The 19927-nt window shown below is 39.4% G+C and overlaps 1 protein-coding gene across 8 annotated transcripts in view; it reads left to right on the top strand.

Annotated features, from left to right (window-relative positions):
* The window catches only part of SMAP1 (small ArfGAP 1), a 187920-nt gene that overhangs the window by 137545 nt on the left and 30448 nt on the right, over positions 1 to 19927 (top strand). For all 8 annotated transcript variants that reach the window (XM_089333044.1, XM_089333045.1, XM_070073896.2 and 5 more), the window contains one exon: positions 17959 to 18049. In XM_089333044.1, the coding sequence (XP_089189170.1) occupies positions 17959 to 18049 (91 nt within the window). The remainder of the gene's footprint in view (positions 1 to 17958; positions 18050 to 19927) is intronic.

Below are 19927 nucleotides of genomic sequence, written 5' to 3'. Positions count from 1 at the left end.
GCATACAATAATAAGCCAAATGAAGTTTCTGCCATCACTTGAGAATGTATGAATATATAGAATCTCTTCAAATGCATATGGTTCTTTACCAGTGAAAGATACTAGCAGGATGGCTAGTAATTTTCATCACCTTTACTGTATTCACCTGAAGCTTAAAATGCCTTTACTGTGCCAGTTCCCTGTATTTTATCTTCTGAGAGATTTTTTAACTGATCAGTACACTATATATTTTGATGCAGTAGATCTGGAATGGACCTCAAAAGTTTGCAGGTTTAACATACGTAGCCAGAGAGGAAATATAACAAGGTTATATTCTTTCATCATTTCTCTATTCCCTAGTCACTGAAGGTGTTCTTATACTTTTATGATTCTGCTGAGTAAATACTAGTCAAATATCCCTATTTTCTTCTTCCTACGCCTTAGTACATTTATTGCTTTCATGCATTGGACCTAGACTTAAATTTCTGGAACTATTAGAATAATGAACCTTCATAATTGATTTTCAAATACATAGGAAAACATGTATTTGAGGTTCTGCTAATCTTATCTTTGGAAGGTTCAGAAGTGGTTTTGGGGGTGGAGTGTTTTGCCTACTGCTGAAGCCACCAGTTAATATGCTCCTATTCTGTATTGTTATACTTGGCTTCAATTCCTGGTTCTGGCTCCTGACTCCAGCTTTCTCTTAGTGCAGATCCTGTGAGGCAGCAGTGATGGCTCTAGTAATTGAGTTCTTGCCACTCACAAGTGAGACCCAGATAGAGTTCCCCACTCCAGCTTTGACCTAGCCTACTCCCAGCTGTTGTGGGCATTTGAGGAGTGAACCATGAAGTGGGAACACCCTCTCTGTCTTTCTCTGTTTCTTTACCTCTCAAATTTTAAAAATAATTTTAAGCGGCTTGTATTAGTTATAGTGCCTTTTAGGGATACAAAATAGAGTGTAGGATTTTGTTACTTTTCTACAAGCTCTTGTTTTCAGAAAACCATAACTTTTTCGGTCTCTCTCTCTGGCACTTTCTGTGTGTGTCTCTCTCCCTCTCCCTCTCTAACTCTGCTTTAATTAAATAATTTTGAGAGGCTGGCATTGTAGCAGGTAAAGCTGCCATCTGCAATGCTGGCATCCCATATAGATGCAGATTCTAGTCCTGGATGCTCCACTTTCAATCCAGCTCTCTGCTAGTGGGCTGGGAAAAGCAGAAGGTGGCCCAGTTTTTTGGGCCCCTGCCACCCACGTGGGAGATGTGGATGAAGCTCCAGGCTCTTGGCTTCGGCCTGGTTGTTGCAGCTATCTGGGGAGTGAACCTATGGACATAAGATATCTCTGTGTCTTTAACTCTGACTTTCAAAATAAATAAATAAATATTTTTAAAAAGTTATTGTTAAAAGAAAAACTTCTTTAAAAAAAGATTTATTTATTTATTTGAAAGTCAGAGTTACACAGAGAGAAAGAAAGGCAGAGAGAGAGAGGTCTTCTATCTACTGTTTCACTTCCCAATTGGCTGCAATGGCCAGAGCTGCGCTGATCCAAAGCCAGGAGCTAGGAGCTTCCTCCGAATCTTCCCAAGCCACAGCAGGGGCCCAAGCACTTGGGCCATGTTCCACTGCTTTCCAAGGCCATAGCAGAGAGCTGGATTGGAAATGGAGCAGCTGGGACTCAAATTGGCACCCATATGGGATGCTGGCACTGCAGGCCATAGCTTTACCCACTATGCCACAGCACTGGCCCTGGAAAACTTCTAGTTAGGATAATCTAGCAGGATATATTTTTTTAAGATAATTATATAGAGTGAGTCAAGTCACTTTTCTAAAATAGGCATTACTTAGAAGCCTGTTTTTCATTAATATGGAAGAATTCTAAATTGAGCGTTGCCATCTTCAGACTCTGTTTCTTTAAAATTTTTATTTGTTTTACTAGAGAGAGAGACAGAGACAGAGACAAAGACAAAGACACATGAAGACACACAGAGAGAACCTGCCTATCCATTGGTTCTCTCCCCAGTTGCCTCGGCTGAGCTGAGCTAAAGAAAGGAGCTAGAAACTCAATCCAGATCTCCTACATAAATGGCAGGGACCCAACTACTTGAGCCACCACCTACTACCTCCCAGGGTGCACATTAACAGGAAGCTGGAATCAGGAATTCCAGTATAGCTTGCAGATAATCCAACCAGGGTCTTAACTACTGGGCCAAACACCCACCCCCATATTGTTCTTTTTAAATAGGCTAACCTATTATTAAATCAACTGATCACTTCAACAAGTAATTGTAGTTAAAGGAATAATCAGTGACTTCTGGATTTAATCCTTGTAATGTCTAAAATTTGCTTTCTCTGTCCCTTTTGTCATTAAAACCAGTATTATAAAGTATCATTCTATATGGCACATGAAATTGCTGTTGGAAATTTCCCCTACTATTTTCTAAAATGTTTTATTTTTCAAGAAAAAAGAGAATTATAAAAAAATGAGTGCATCTGAAAGTGATATTTTGTATCTTTATGGTGATTTTACTTTATAAGTTGAAATAGCTGTTAAATTTTTACTTATCAGAGAGAGAGAAAGAATTCTTCCATCCACTGGTTCATGTTCCAGATGGCCACAACAGCTAAGGCTGGGCCAAGACAAAAACTGTAGTCAGGGACTCCATCTGTATTTCTGATGTGGGTGGCAGCGACCTAAGTCAAAATTTGATCCATCATTTGCTGCCTCCCAGGGCATGCATCGCTACTCTTGCTGTGTCTGATTGCTTTCTCTGTCAAATGTCTGTGAGATTCATCCATGTTATTGCAGGTTCATTTCTTATTGCTGTGTAGTATTCTGTTGTCTGTATATGTCATACTTTATTTCTCCATTTTACTGTTCTTAGACATTTCAAGTATTTTCTGGTTGAGAGCTTTGTTGAATAAAAGCTGCTCCGAATATTCTTGTACATGCCTTTTGGTAAACATGTATATATCTTATTAGGGATAAACCTAAGAATGGACATACTGGCTCATAGGGTATGTGTATTCCAGTTTTGGTTCTTCTGCCACAGTTTTCCTGAGTGATTGTGCTGTTCTCATTGTGACAATTACAATTGCTTTGTATTTTTCATCATAACTTGTTATTGCCATTTGTAAAACACTGGTGGGTATTTAAACATACTCTTTTCTTTAGTTGATGCTAAGCAGATGTACAGAATATCCTGGCATTTGATAGCTTCCCTTTAAATGAGTAAATAACTTAATTAGCTTGAGATAATTTTGACTAACACATGAAAATTCAGTCAATATATTTGTTCTTTTGTTACCATTTTATGTGTTAAGAAATAATTAAGGGGCTGGCATTGTTATGTAGCAGGTTAAGCCTCTGCCTGCAAGGCCGGCATCCCTGTGGGTTCCAGTTCGAGACCTGGTTGCTCCACTTCTATCCAGCTCCTTCCTTATGTGCCTGGGAAAAGTGGAGGAGAATGGCCCAAGTCCTTTGGCTCCTTGCACCCATGTGGGAGACCTGGAAAAAGCTCCTGGCTCCTCACTTCAGCCTGGTGCAGCTCCAACCATTGTGGCCATTTGGGAAGGGAATCAGTGGATGGAAGATCTGTGTCTCTCTCCTCATCTCTCTGTAACTATGCCTTTCAAATAAATAAAAAATAAATTTAAAAAGAGAAATATTTAAAATAAGAATTATCTTACAAAAGCAATAATTTTAGTAAACTGTCTTTGTTAGTTGAATACCCTCAAGCCTAAAAGCAAAAGGAACTAGTTGAAGTTGTAATAGCTTTTTAATACTTGCTTACTATTAAAGTAACCGATGATAAAAAAGTGTGGCAGAAAACCATATTTTAGATTCTATTACAGGCTTTGTAGTAAATTGGAACCTTTTTTTTTTCCTTCATGGAACTTCTAAAATGTTTTTGCCATCATTTAAAGCATTACTGCAAGTGAAGCTATAAAAAAGGGAAGAAATCCAATTACTTCATGTGCAATGCTTTCATTTCCTATTTAATTGAAAGAAAGGCTTTTTTCTGTAAGCATGCAAGCATTTACAGTCCTTCTTAGTAAATTAGAGATTTCTTTTAGTAGAAACTAAGGAAAGTACTTCTTCATTAATGCTTTGATAGAAGGTAGTTGTAGTAAGGTAAAGCCCATGCTTGAAGATATTCTAGCTAAAGTGTAAGGGTTGGCAGTTAGGTTAGATGAGTCATTGAAGGTGATTAACATAATAGCCACTTACCTTGTGCTTAACTTATACTGTTAACAGACATCGTTTTACACCCTTTACATGTATTCATAGTTTGACAACAACTCCATGATGTTGATGCTAGTGGTATTTTCATTTATGTTGAGAGTATGAGAGACACAGGTTTGACTGTTTAGTCATAGTTATTCAGCTATTGAATAGTGGCTACCCCAAGAATTGAAGCCAAACAATCTGCATTCAGAATATCTATTCTTAACCCATATGCTCTATGTCTTCTTAGTTTATACCTTAACACCTGAAAGTGGTAAAAGAAAGAAGGGAAAATAGGTAAGGGCACAGAACCAACTCCTGTTTTCACTAACTGCCATCTATTGTGCTAAGCAATTTTATGTGGGCCAGTTAATTCTCACTGTCACTCTAGGAAGTTTTAATATAGTAACCATCCAATGGAGAAACATAGCAGAATTGACCCAAGGTCATTTATCTCATAATTGGTAGAGCAAATCTTTCTAAGGGAGGCTGCTGCAAGGGAGTTCATTATCTTTCTATGAATAACCACTGTGGGTTAATTTAAACAACTGCTAATACCCATTGGGAAACAGCAAGCTATTTATATTTTTAACACAACTTTTTAAATAAGAAGTGTCCCTGGATTGATTCAAGATACCATCTATGCTAATTAATGGCAAGATGGTATAGTAATAAAAGCTGTGGACCTTGGAGTCAGAAGAATGTCAGTGTTTATGATTAAAGCTTAATTTTAAATCAGCTATTCAAAGACATCATAGTCTATAATTATTTTTGGATGAGACGCTGATCTGCCTAATTCTGAAATACACACAAATTATTCAACAAAAATGTAATGAGTGCTTGATATGTGACAGACACTGTAATAAAATAGGCTCTTGAGATACAGCAGTGAACAGATGGGACAAAAAATCCCTGTCTTTGTGGTGCTTACAGTCTAGTCAGGTGGATTTAGTTGTGATTTGCTTTTGGGAAACTGATCTTTCTATTATTGTCCTTGTGCTCTCCTTCTGGCTACCTGATAGATGCTGGTCTGCCTGACAGAACTCATTTCCAAGAGCCTCTATGTTTATTTAGGTCCCACCTGTGCTCTTTGTAGGATCATCAATTTTCTGTTTCTATGTGTGTTCTAAATTCAGTATGTTCTTACTTAATGTCTTGTTAAGTAGCATTATATGTTCTAGCATTAGAATGTAATGATGACATCAGAAAAAATTATTTCATCTTCTCGAGCTTGTAGTCTTGGAAAAATACGAGGGACAGAGAGAGGAGAGGGGAGGAAACCTTTTGTCTTCTACCTGTGGTCTTTCTCCAGTGCTTCCTCTACTCTCTTCTTCCATAAAACGATTCAGACTTAAACAAGCAGGTGTGTAAGGCCTCACTGTGTAAGATCCTTTACCTCAGGGGCTGGCGCTGTGGTGTAGCAGGGGGTAAAGCTGCCGCCTGCAGTGCCAGTACCCTATATGGGCACTGGTTCTAGTCCTGGCTACTCCGCTTCCGATCCATCTCTCTGCTTTGGCCTGGGAAAGCACTGGAAGATGGCCCAAGTCCTTGGGCCCCTGTTCCCGCATGGGAGACCTGGAAGAAGCTCCTGGCTTTGGATTGGCGCAGCTCTGGCCATTGTGGCCAACTGGGGAGTAAACCATTGGATGGAAGACCTCTCTCTCTTTGCACCTCTCCTCTTTTTGTGTAACTCTGACTTTCAAATAAATAAATGAATCTTTAGAAACATTCTATACCTCAGTCATTTTCTCTTCTGACCCATGACTCTTTTGAAGGGAGTAAAGGAGGAAAATATGTCCTAGATGTATATGTATTTTGCTTTCTGTTTTGCTTAATTTTAGTTAATCTTTCAGTACTATTTTCATACCATCCCTCTTTTCTCATGTTTGGATGTACATACTGTTCATTGTATGTAGGAAGTCCTTATTGAAAAGTTTTCTTTGTCCTGCTTGCTCTTGTATTTGCTCCATGACCATTAGTCATTTAGTAGCCATCTGAATTATCAGAATCACATTGCTGTGTTCAAGTAACCCTAATTTAGCTTAGTAATGGCCTGAAAACACCAGAGTACTGATACCAGCAATTTTACTACAATGTTTTGTTATTCTTTTTTTTTAGTTTATTATTGAGAATCTCTCAGTATATCTACTTTATTAGTGAAACTTTTTTTTAATAATTCAGGCTTTTTAAAGATTTATTTATTTTATTTGAAAGGCAGAGTTACACAGAGAGAGGGAGAGATCCTCCATTTGCTGGTTCACTCCCCAAATGGCTGCAACAGCCAGAGCTGAGCTGATCCAAAGTCAGGCGCTTCTTCTGGGTCTCCCATGTGGGTGCAGGTGCCCAAGTACTTGGGCCATCTTCTGCTGCTTTCCCAGGCAATAGGGAACTTGATCGTAAGTGGAGCACCCAGGACTCAAACTGACACCTGTATGGGATGCCAGCACTGCAGGCAATAGCTTTTCTGGCTATAACACAGTGCTGGCCCCTATAAATGAAACTTTATCACAGGTATGTAGGGTTCTGTGCTATCTGTGTTATCAGGCATCTACTTAAGGTCCTGGAGTGCTTCCTCTACTATAATGCAGACAGCTCTCTGTGAGGTTACTTTATTATAGAGAGTGGGTGTTGAAGGGGGCTTAAAATGAGTAACCCAGCAACTTAGCCAGTAACGGAATATATACAGTGTAGAGTTGAGCATGCTTTTTTCCTCCAGCTGATACTTTTAATAACCTTTTTGAAAAGTAAGTAAAAAATACAACCATGCTGGAACATACTTAGCATTTTATAAAAGTACTGTCTCTTGGTATTACAGTAAAAACATCCTAAAGAGTAAATTAGTAATAAAGTTTTGTAATGTTAAGAGGATTAGATTAAAATAATGCTGATAGCTAACCTGATTTGTGTCTTCTAATGATATATTCTAGAATATGTACATGGGCTTTACCATTTTTGAAAGGTGTTTTTTGCACTGAATATTGTGATGCAGTAGTTGACAGGCTATATGAAAATCTATACAAATAGTCCTTAATGAGGGCTAAAATACTTGATTGGATGTTTCTATGAGAGGAGATATTTAATTTCCACAGTAAGCTTCATTTGTGGACCCCTTTAGTGTTTTAAAGCTGGTAGATTATAAACAATGTAGTCCAACCCTGTTCCTTGTAATTAAGGGTGTGGAATGTCTAGCCCACAGGCCATATAAGACTGCGAAGTCATTTGGTCTGTCCCTGCCAAGGCAACCACAACCAAGGACTCAAAAGTTCAATAAATCTATGGCAGACTAATTTTTAAAGATTTATTTATGTGTTTGACAGGCAGAGTTAGAAAGGGAGAAACAGAGAGAAAGATATTCCATCTGATGGTTCACTCCTCAAATGGTTGCAGCAATCAGGGCTGAAACTAGGAGCCTGGAACTCCATCCAGGTCTCCACATGGGTGCCAGGACTCAAATACTTGGGCCTTCTGCTGCTGCTTTTCCAGTTGCTTTAGCAAGGAGCTGGATTAGAAGTGAGGAAGCTTGGAGTTGATGGGATGTTGGCCCTGAAAGCAGGTTAATTTTTAAGTTGATAATTTTGTGTAGCCCACAAATGATGTGATAAATGTCTGACACAAAAAGGTTCTGTATCCCTTAGATGAAGAAATGAGAACTGACTATGATCATGCAGTCAATAAATGATGACAGAACTTGAATCCCACAGCTCTTGATCAGTGATAACTTTTTACTGTTCTTAATAATAATCACCTGGGGGCCGGCGCTGCGGCTCACTAGGCTAATCCTCCGCCTTGCGGCGCCGGCACACCGGGTTCTAGTCCTGGTCGGGGCGCCGGATTCTGTCCCGGTTGCCCCTCTTCCAGGCCAGCTCTCTGCTGTGGCCAGGGAGTGCAGTGGAGGATGGCCCAAGTCCTTGGGCCCTTTACCCCATGGGAGACCAGGAGAAGTACCTGGCTCCTGCCATTGGATCAGCGTGGTGCGCCGGCCGCAGCGGCCATTGGAAGGTGAAGCAACGGCAAAGGAAGACCTTTCTCTCTGTCTCTCTGACTATCCTCTCTGCCTGTCAAAAAAAAAAAATAATAATAATAATCACCTGGGGAGGAGGGGGGTTCTGTGGCATAGAAGGTTAATAAACTTTAGCCTGCCGTACTAAAATCCCATGTGGACACTGATTCAAGTCCTGGCTGCTCTGCTTTCTATCCAGCTCCCTGCTCTTCTGCCTGGGAGGACAGCAGAAGATGGATGGCCCAAGGCCTTGGGCCCCCCTATACCCACGTGGGAGACCTGGATAAAGTTCTTGGCTTCCACCTGGCCCAGCCCTGGCTTTGAGGCCATTTGAGGAGTGAACCATTGGAGAAGATTCTCATTCTCTCTCTTTATCTCTCTCTTTATCTCTCTCTCTCTCTTTCTCTCTCTTTCTCTCTCTTTCTCTCTCATCTCTGCCTTTCACATAAGTAAATACATCTTTAAAAAATTAAAAAATAATGATAATCACCTGGAACCAGCACTACATAAGCATAACTAACAGTGGGAGGAGTGTTTATTTTTTAAATAAGATGACCATTTGTGCTTATCCAAACCCTGTAGGAAGTACTTCATAGATATCATTTCTGTCTCTGACACTGGAACTTAAAATACAATTTTTCATATATATTGGTTCCTTGGTTATTGATGAAATATCTTACAACTTAAATATAGTGCTCAGTTGTCTTGAAAGTTTTTCCTAACCCTGCCCTCTATCTAGTATCATGAGATATAGCTAGAGGTTTTAGGCTTTGGATTATCTGCATTCACTTAGGTTAAAAAAGAAAGTACAAAGCTGAAACAGTTAAAGTGTCAAAAAATAGATAGCATAGAATTATTCTGCAATACCTATAACTGTCAAAGAAAATTTCCATTTCTGAGGAAGAAGGGAGACCAGGTTAGACTGAAACTTAACGAGGTTGGGGTGTACTGGTAATAGTTAATGATAGTAACAGTGTGGCATTGTAACTCCTGTCATCTGTCTGAAATAATACTGATTTTTTAAAAGATTTATTTATTTATTTGAAAGGCAGAGTTAGAGAGAGGCAGAGAGAGGGAGAGAGAGTCTTCCATCTGCTGTTTTACTCCGCAAATGGCTTCAATGGCTGGAGCTGGGCAGAGGCCAGGAACCAGGAGCTTCTTCTGGGTCTCCCACATAGGTACCCAAGGACTTAGGCCATCTTCTGCTGCTTTCCCAGGCACACTATCAGGGAGCAGGATCTTTTACTTCCTTCCCAGGCCATGGCAGAGAACTGGATCAGAAGAGGCATAGCTGAGACTTAAAGTGTTGCCCATGTGGGATGCTGGCACTGCAGGTGGCAGCTTTACCCATTGCTGGCCGTAGAATAGATTTTTTTCACAAGGCAAATCCGGCAACAATGTCTCTGAGTTTTTTTTTTTTTTTAAATAATTCCCCAACACTTCCGAATCTGAAGGTTAGTTTTGCAGAATGTAAAATTCTAGGTTGATGGGACCTTTTCTTTTAGCAATTTAAGTATTTCATTCTGTCACCTTGCTTATATGGTATAACTAGTTGCTCTTCTGTAGGTAAGGCATTTTTTTCTTCTGGTTTCTTTCAAGATTTTTGGTTAATCTTTGATTTTCTACGGTTTTAATATGCTATGCGAAGTTGTAGTTTTGGGGGCAGTTATCCTGGTTGGTGTTCTTTGAATTTCTTGGATCTCTGGTTTGGTGTCCAACGTTGATTAGGGAAATATTTTCTTTGTGTTCTCACAAAGTTTCAGATTTTGGAGTATTTTAAATTTCAAATTTTTGGATTTCAGATCTTCAACCTGTATTTGTATATTTATTTTTTTCTTTAAAAAACGTATTTAAGAGATACATGTGCACACACACACACACACACACACACAGTTTGAGAGAGGTCCTATCCACTAGGTCAATCCTGAGATGCTTTCAGTGGTACCCAGCTGGAACTGGAGGTGGGAACCAGGAACTTAACCCAGGTATCTCATCTTAATGACAGGAACCCAATCACTTAAGCCATCTCGCTTTCCTCCTCCAGTCTGCATTAACAGGAAGCAAGAGTGAAGAGTCAGAGCCCACTATTCAATCTATATACTACTGTATGGGGTGCATTCACCCTAAATTGTATCTCCTGCTATGCCTAACACTCACCATATATAAAATCTGATTTGTTCTAAATATGGATTATTAAGCAAAAAACATGGTACAAGGGAAGACCTGTCAGGTTAACCTCTGCGGCCAGCTATGGAGCTTTTGGACAAATCAGGTCACTTCAGTTTATATAACTTTAAAAGAGTTGACCGGGCTAGTGTTGTGGTACAGCAGGTTAAGCTGCCACCTGAAATGTTGGCATCCCATTACGAGTGTAGCTTGAATCCTTACTGTTCCACTTGCGACCCATCTACCTGCTGATATGCCTGGGAAGGGAGCAGAAGATAGCCCAAATGCTTGGCCCTCTATTGCCCACATAGAAGACCCAGATGGAGCTCCAGGCTCCTGGCTTTGGCCTGACCCAGCCCTAGCCATTGTGGCATTTGGGGAAGTGAACCACCACCTCCCCTCCCCCATTCCTCTCTCCCTTTACCTCCCCCCTCCGTAACTCTGCCTTTCAAATAGTAAAAATAAATCTTTTTAAAAATAAAATAGTTGAACATATTATGTCCCTTTTGTTGTATAAATCTGTGAATGCTATAAGAAAATATTATAAATAAGTTAAGTTACACTTTGAGATGTCAATTTTTAAAGGAAATTTTGAATAATCACTCTGGATCTTAGAAATTTGTACGATTTTCCTGTTCTTGTATATTAATACTATTGCCTACACTAATTGGCCAACTAAAGAATGGTGAGTTACATTCTAGAGGCCCAGCTATTATAGCTATTATTTAAAGTGATTGGAAATGTTAGTAACTATAGAAGTTGAAAACTAAATAATGTTTGATTCGGTTATATTCTGTATGGTAACATCATGAATCATAAAAGATTGGGCAGTAAAACATTTGCTAATAAAAGGCTTTAATAATTTGAATGAGAGTCATATTGAATCTAAGGAAATTACATTTTATAAAATTGATTTATCTAAGACCTATGTTCTGGTTTGTTAGAAAATTTTGTTTAATAAATTAGTAGATTGCCCAATTTTATCTTTTCATATTTGACTGCATTCCTCACTTACTGAAAGGCAAATTCCCTCTGTGATGTTTTTAGTATCAGGAGAATTTAAAGTGCAGTGATTCCATATATAATGTTTACCATCTCTAAGCTGATATCTGATATGAAATATCAAAAGGGTGACAGTTTTATGAAGGAAGATATGGTCATCAAGCTGTCAGTTTACTCTTATCTCACTATAGTAATCCCTGCCCATATAAATCCTAACAACACAATAGCATCTTACTCTTTTTTTTTTAGATTTATTTATTTATTATTTGAGACAGAGTTAGAGGGAGAGAGAGAGTTGTGGTTTTTTTTTTTTTTTTTTTTTTTAAGATTTAAGATTAGTTGTCACCGATCAGGGAGAACACATGATATTTGTCCCTTTGGGACTGGCTTATTTCACTCAGCATGATGTGTTCCAGATTCCTCCATTTTGTTGCAAATGACCAGATTTCATTGTTTTTTTACTGCTGTATAGAGTACATACCCCATAATTTCTTTATCCAGTCTACTGTTGATGGGCATTTAGGTTGATTCCATGTCTTAGCTATTGTGAATTGAGCTGCAATAAACATTGAGGTACAGACAACTCTTTTATTTGCCAATTTAATTTCCTTTGGGTAAATTCCAAGGATGTTTGGGTTGAATGGTAGAGTTATATTCAGGTTTCTGAGGCTTCTCCAAACTGACTTCCATTGTGACTTTACCAGTTTGCATTCCCACCAACAGTGGGTTAGTGTCCCTTTTTCCCCACATCCTCGCCAGCATCTGTTGTTGGTAGATTTCTGTATGTGAGCCATTCTAACCGGGGTGAGGTGAAGCCTCACCTGTGGTTTTGATTTGCATATCCCTGATGGCTAGTGATCCTGAACATTTTTTCATGTGTCTGTTGGCCATTTGGATTTCCTCTTTGGAAAAATGTCTGTTGAGGTCCTTGGCCCATCTCTTAAGTGAGTTGTTGGTTTTGTTGTTGTGGAGTTTCTTGATCTCTTTGTAGATTCTGGTTATTAATCCTTTATCAGTTGCATAGTTTGCAAATATTTTTTCCCATTCTGTCGGTTGTCTCTTCACTTCCTGACTGTTTCTTCTGGAATACAGAAACTTCTCAATTTGATGTAATCCCAGTTGTTAATTTTGGCTTTGACTGCCTGTGCTTCTGGGGTCTTTTCCAAGAAGTCTTTGCCTGTGCCTATATCTTGCAGGGTTTCTCTGATGTTCTCTAATACTTTGATGGTGTTTGGTCGTGAATTTATGTCTTTAATCCATGTTGAGTGGATTTTTGTGTAAGGTGTAAGGTAGAGGTCTTGCTTCATTCTTCTGCACATGGAAATCCAGTTTTCCCAGCACCATGTGTTGAATAGAATGTCCTTGCTCCAGGAATTGGCTTTAGATCCTTGATCAAATAGAAGTTGGCTGTAGATGTTTGGATTTATTTCTGGTGTTTCTATTCTGTTCCATTGGCCTATCCATCTGTTTCTGTACCAGTACCATGCTGTTTTGATTTCAACTGCCCTGTAGTATGTCTTGAAATCTGGTATTGTGATGCCTCCGGCTTTGTTTTTGTTGTACAAGATTGCTTTAGCTATTCGAGGTCTCCTGTGTCTCCATATGAATTTCAGCATCATTTTTTCCAGGTCTGAGAAGAATGTCTTTGGTATTTTGATTGTTATTGCATTGAATCTATAAATTGCTTTTGGGAATGGACACTTTGATGATATTGATTCTTCCAATCCATGAGCATGGAAAATTTTTCCATTTTTTTGGTTCCTCTTCTATTTCTTTCTTTAAGGTTTTGTAATTTTCATCGTAGAGATCTTTAACGTCCTTGGTTAAGTTTATTCCAAGGTATTTGATTGTTTTTGTAGCTATTGTGAATGGGATTGATCTTAGAAGTTCTTCCTCAGCCGTGGAATTGCCTGTGTGTACAGAGGCTGTTGATTTTTGTGCATTGATTTTATATCCTGCTACTTTGCCAGACTCTTCTATGAGTTCCAATAGTCTCTTAGTAGAGTTCTTTGGGTCCCCTAAATACAGAATCATATCATCTGCAAAGAGGGATAGTTTGAGTTCTTCCTTCCCAATTTGTATCCCTTTAATTTCTTTTTCTTGCCTAATGGCTCTGGCTAAAACTTCCAGAACTATATTGAATAGCAGTGGTGAGAGTGGGCATCCCTGTCTGGTACCAGATCTCAGTGGAAATGCTTCCAACTTCTCCCCATTCAGTAGGATGCTGGCCATGGGTTTTTCATAGATTGCTTTGATTGTATTGAGGAATGTTCCTTCTATACCTAGTTTGCTTGAAGTTTTCATCATGAAAGGGTGTTGTATTTTTCAAATGCTTTCTCTGCAACTATTGAGATAATCATATGGTTTTTCTTCTGCAGTTTGTTAATATGGTGTCACATTGATTGATTTGCGAACATTGAACCATCCCTGCATACCAGGGATGAATCCCACTTGGTCTGGGTGGATGATCTTTCTGATGTGTTGTTGCATTCTATTGGCCAGAATTTTATTGAGGATTTTTGTCTTCCTTGTTCTTGTCTCCTCGGTTCTTGCATTTGTTGCTTGGCATTGTAGGGATCTTCTTTGGTTTATTCTTCCTTTTTTTTTTTCTCGCCGTGGTAGCTTTTCTCCTTATACTATGACTCTAGATTAAGTGTACTGTCTGCTTTTGGTGAATCTCTAGAGGCTTGTGGTGGGTGTGACCAGAGAGCTCTATTAAGTCCTTCAGGGTTAAGGGTGTGCCAAAGGTGACACACACAGGTTTGGCATGGAAACCCCCCCCCCCCTTTTTTTTATTCAGTAGGGAAGTAATTCCGCTCAGCTGAGCTTTTCTCCTTGTTGGCAATCAGTGCCTGAGTTCTAGCCCCAGTGTGTATAATATTCATCTGCTCTGTCTCAAGGACCACACAAAGGATCTGTGCAGTCCTCAGTGTAATCTCAGATTCCCCTGCAATGTCTCTCACTAGGTAGCCAAGGCTACCGAGTTTGTGGTGTCTCCCACCGATACTACTCACGTCTCAGCCACACCGTGAGTTCTTCCACACACCCTGAACTTTTTTTTCCCATAGTCCTGGTTCATAAGCTCCACACATTCACTAGGTCTTATCTCCTGTTATTACTCCCTATCAGAGTCAGGTTTTTATGTTTGGATGAGAATGGGTGCAGCCCCGAGCTAGTGCAGCTGTTAAGTATGTCCAAAATGGTGCCTGCTGTATTGTCTCGCTTGCCTTTGTAAGGTGTGTGGAGAGAGAGAATCGTGTCCGTACCATCCCTTTTATTTGTTTGTCTCCTCTAGTTAGGCTGGTGTACTTTCCTCCACGGGGCTTTAAGCCTTGTTCCCTGTAGGCTCTTCCAGCCGCTTTTCCGCCAGTGTCTTGGGCTGCTGTGGTTTTCAGTGCTGTTTCTAGCGCTGTTGCGCAGGAGAAGATTCTCAGTAGCTGGGCTCCTGAGCCGTGGGTGCCCGTGTCCTCCTTGTAGATCCACCGTGTCCCTCTAATTCCGGAAGAGTTCCCTCTGCATTTTTTTCCATAACTCTTCCCTGAGACTTCACTATCTTCACTTTTATTAAACTATCTTTTCCTGGACTATCAGTGAGCGCCTTCCCTGTTCCGCCATCTTGGAACCCCCTCCCGTAGCCCTCATTAATGTGTATAAGTAGTATTTTGATTATTGTGAAAACATAGAAAAGTAGTCTCAAAAAATGACCTTTGCCTGACATCAATGTGTTCAAGTTACGACCTCAGTAAGGAGTTAAGGATGGAGAGAAACATGATAGCTTTTAAAGTGATCCACCCTTTTGCCTTTTTGATTTTGAGAGAAGCTGTTAGATGCCAACTGTAAGGATAATTCATGTACGAATTGTTTAAATCCATCTAGAATAGACAACTCTAGAGTAGTAAGGTTTAGGGCATAAATGTTCTTCATTCATAATTTGAACCATTGTAGAAACAAAGGAGCAACTGTCTTTAATAATTCTAAGCCAGTCACTCTGTTAAGAATTACTGTTTTCATCATGATTTAGTTTTATGCTCATGTGTATGTGCAGGTGTGCAAAAAAAATTCTCTTTAGGGACAAGCATTTGACATAGTGTTTAAGACACTAGTTGGGACACCTACATCGCATATTGAAGTGCCTGGATTCAGGTCTGGGCTCTGCTCCTGCTTCTAGCATCCTGTTAATGCATACGCCAGGAGGCAGCAGAGATGGCAGAGATTCTCTCTCTCCACACACCTTACAAAGGCAAGCGAGACAATAGAGCATGCCCCCACATGGTAGTGAATGAGTACCTAGAGTGAGTACCTGGCTCCTGACTTTGACCTCACCTATCCTTGGATGTCACAGGCATTTGGGAAGTGAACTGGAGTATGTGTTTTTCTCCCTTTCAAATAAATATAATAATAGTTAATTTTAATTTGGTGGCAAAATGCCTTATAAACCAGAATTTGAATTTGGATTTAAAAAAACAAAATCTGAGGTCTGTGTTGTGGTATAGAAGGTTAACCCATCGACTACAATGCCAGCGTCTCATATGTCTGGTGGTTTGATTTCTGGCTGTTCCTCTTCCAATCCAGCTCCCTGCTAATGGCCTGAGAAAGCAGCTGAAAATGGCCCAAGTGTATAGTTCCAAGCATTAACTATGAGAGACCTGGATGAAGCTCCAGGCTCCTGACTTTAGCCTGGGCCACCCCTGGCTGTTGTGGCCATTTGGGAAGTGAACCAACAGATGGAGGATCTCTCTTGTCTGTCTCTTTCTCTCCATAACTCTACCTTTCAAAGAAATAAATATATCTTTAAAAAAAAGTGAAGAGGTTCCAGATTCTTAGACCACAGAAGGTAAAAACAAATGAGCAAGTCCATCACAGGTTTTATTTCTTGCTTTATTCTATCTAATAAAATTCATTTAAATGTTATACCAAGAAAGAGTAATAAGATGAAAAGAATCTCTGACTTTATTACTACAAGCGATGCTTTCTTTGAAATTATTTTGAAATCTTCTTGCTAATAAACAAGACAAATCTTATTCATTGAAGGATGAAAAGTAAAGGAGCATGGAATAGATTGTGTATAGTTTATAAGCTGATGTTTCTGTGTTTGAGAATGGTTATTAAAAAATTGAAATCAGTAATGGTTAGGCTACTGGATAAAAACAGTTTGAATTCTGAAGGTGATAACAGTGTAAAAAATGAGTAAGGTAGATACTGTTCTTAGAAATTACACATCTGTGGCGGCGCCGCGGCTCACTAGGCTAATCCTCCACCAAGCGGTGCCGGCACACAGGGTTCTAGTCCTGGTCAGGGCACCAGATTCTGTCCCAGATGCTCCTCTTGCAGGCCAGCTCTCTGCTGTGGCCCTGCACCCCATGGGAGACCAGGATAAGTACCTGGCTCCTGCCATCAGATCAGTATGGTACGGCGGCCATTGGAGGGTGAACCAACGGCAAAAGGAAGACCTTTCTCTTTGTCTCTCTCTCTCACTGTCCACTCTGCCTGTCCAAAAAAAAAAAAAAAAAGAAAGAAAGAAATTACACATCTGTGATAACTAACAAAATTTGACCTTCTAAATAATTTATTCTTTAGGTAATTACAGAAGAAATGATTTTAGAAGACTGGTATGAGAAATGAGTAAATGAACGTTGTATTTTCTTAGTTTAAGATAAGTAGGTGTTAAGAGTTCAGATTCTTGTAGATTTAGATCTTTTCATCCTTAAGATTTTTTATGAGAGTTTGGAATGTGTAATTGTGACTTCAGCTCCTAAAAATGAAAATAACATATTTCAAAAGTAATAGTATGGGCCGGCGCCACGGCTCACTAGGCTAATCCTCCACCTGTGGCGCCGGCACACGGTTCTAGTCCTGGTCAGGGCGCTGGATTCTGTCCTGGTTGGCCCCCTTTCAGGCCAGCTCTCTGCTGTGGCCCGGGAGTGCAGTGGAGGATGGCCCAAGTGCTTGGGCCCTGCACCCCATGGGAGACCAGGAAAAGCATCTGGCTCTGGACTTCAGATCAGCGCGGTGCACCGGCCGCGGCGGCCATTGGAGGCTGAACCAACGGCAAGAGGAAGACCTTTCTCTCTCTCTCACTGTCCACTCCGCCTGTCAAAAAATTAAAAAAAAAAAAAAAAAAGTAATAGTATGGGCTTGTTCTGAATATCAAATAGCATTGTGTTCAGCTTTTCCTGCTACAGTGGTGTCTTGCCAGCAGTAGTATTGCTAATGGCAGAACAGTATACATGGGAAAACTCCAAGCCTTCCTCAGCCTCAACTAGCAGGTTGATAAAACTAGGAAACAATAGAAAATGCATTTGTTCAGGAAGTTTAATTTCACATGAAGGAGGTAATCATAGAGAACAATTAAGAGTCAAATGTGTATACTCTCTGTTTTAGGGTACTGATATAGAAGGATCATCATCAAGTTTGAGAACCATGTTTACTTGTTCTTTATGTAGTAATAAATGCTCTGGGCTTCATTATACTATGTTTGCTATGCTTCATTACATATACTACCTTCATCAAAAACATGTGCAGTTGAGCTTAAGATAACCTGTTTGATTTATTTAAGAAAAATTAATAAGTCTGATCATTTACTTTAAAGCTGCAGAAGAAAGAAGATCAACAATTGGAGCCTAAAAAAAGTACCAGCCCTAAAAAAGCTGCAGAACCCACTGTTGATCTTTTAGGACTGGGTAAGTAATAAATAATAAAAGTCATCATTAGTGTCATCCAACACTTGAAACCTTTTCTTGAATATGATGGCTTTATCTTCAGTATGCCAAAAGATACCTGTTAACTGAATTTGAAAGTGGTTTGATTGGCTTACTGGGTTCTCACGAAAAGGAAATCTTTAATGAGGAAGACAATGTCTTTCAGTACTTCTTCACTGAAATACAGATAATGAGTTCCTTGGGGGAAAAGGAGATATTAAAGTAATCTTCAAAGACTTGGTAGATGTGACATTTCAACATTTGAAATAAAAACCAGAGGTTTGCCCTCCACTCTACACACACCTTTCTCTCTGGTTTTGTAGAGGATTTTCCCCCTTAGCAAAAGAATTCTGAAGAAGCCTTATTATAAAGTGTGTTGGTTTAAAATGTACTTTGAGTTAACTGAAATAATACCTTTTATACCCAGATCTAGTGGCTAAATTCCTATCTATATACCCAATGAAAATAAAAAGTATTCATTTTAAGTTAATGTCCTGTTTGTTCTCATGGCTGATAGAAACATGAGGGAGTTTCAAAAACTTTCTGGAAAATGGAATTAAAAGATGTTTATTTTGGTACAAAAAATTTTGAAATCCATGCATATAAAATATCTTCAGAAAGTTAATGGAAAATATCTATTATGAAAAAATTACAGATTTCAAAATTTTTTGTGCGAAAATCTTTTTTTTTTAACTTTTATTTAATGAATATAAATTTCCAAAGTACGATTTATGGATTACAATGACTTCCCCCACATACCGTCCCTCCCACCCACTACCCTCCCCTTTCCCACTCCCTCTCCCCTTCCATTCACATCAAGATTCATTTTCGATTATCTTAATATACAGAAGATCAGCTTAGTATACATTAAGTAAGGATTTCAACAGTTTGCTCCCACACAGAAACATAAAGTGAAAAATAATAGATGATTTTTTTTTTAAATGATGATGAAATCAGATCAGACCTATTGTCATGTTTAATCCCAGTGATAGTCAAGTTGGGAGTTGATAATTTCTTTTCTTTTTTTTTTTTTTTTTTTTACAGAGGATCAGTTTAGTATACATTAAGTAAAGATTTCAACAGTTTGCACCCCCATAGAAACACAAAGTGAAATATATTGTTTGAGTACTCGTTATAGCATTAAATCTCAATGTACAGCACATTAAGGACAGAGATCCTACATGAGGAGTAAGTGCACAGTGACTCCTGTTGTTGACTTTACCAATTGACACTCCTGTCTATGGCATCAGTAGTCTCCCTATGCTCCAGTCATGAGTTTCCAAGGCTATGGAAGCCCTCTGAGTTCTCCGATTCTTATCTTGTTTAGACAAGGTCATAGTCAAAGTGGAGGTTCTCTCCTCCCTTCAGAGAAAGGTACCTCCTTCTTTGAAGACCTGTTCTTTCCACTGGGATCTCACTCGCAGAGATCTTTTGCCAGAGTGTCTTGGCTTTCCATGCCTGAAATACTCTCATGGGCTTTTCAGCCAGATCCGAATGCCTTTAGGGCTGATTCTGAGGCCAGAGTGCTATTTAGGACATCTGCCATTCTATGAGTCTGCTGAGTATCTCACTTCCCATGTTGGATCACTCTCCCCTTTATTTATTCCATCGGTTAGTGTTAGCAGGTACTAGACTTGTTTATGTGCTCCCTTTGACTCTTAGTCCTTTCATTATGATCAATTGTGAACTGAAATTGATCACTTGGAATAGTGAGATGGCATTGGTACATGCCACCTTGATGGGATTGAATTGGAATCCCCTGGTATGTTTTTAACTCTATCATTTGGGGCAAGTCAGCTTGAGCATGTCCCAAATTTACATCTCTTCCCTCTCTTATTCCCACTCTTATGTTTAACAGGG

The sequence above is a fragment of the Oryctolagus cuniculus genome, chromosome 5 (genome assembly GCF_051225735.1).
Source record: "Oryctolagus cuniculus isolate XC-2025 breed Fujian yellow rabbit chromosome 5, ASM5122573v1, whole genome shotgun sequence".
NCBI classification, from domain to species: domain Eukaryota; kingdom Metazoa; phylum Chordata; class Mammalia; order Lagomorpha; family Leporidae; genus Oryctolagus; species Oryctolagus cuniculus.
Note: the sequence above shows the minus strand (reverse complement) of the source record. Positions and strands in the feature narration are given on the sequence as shown.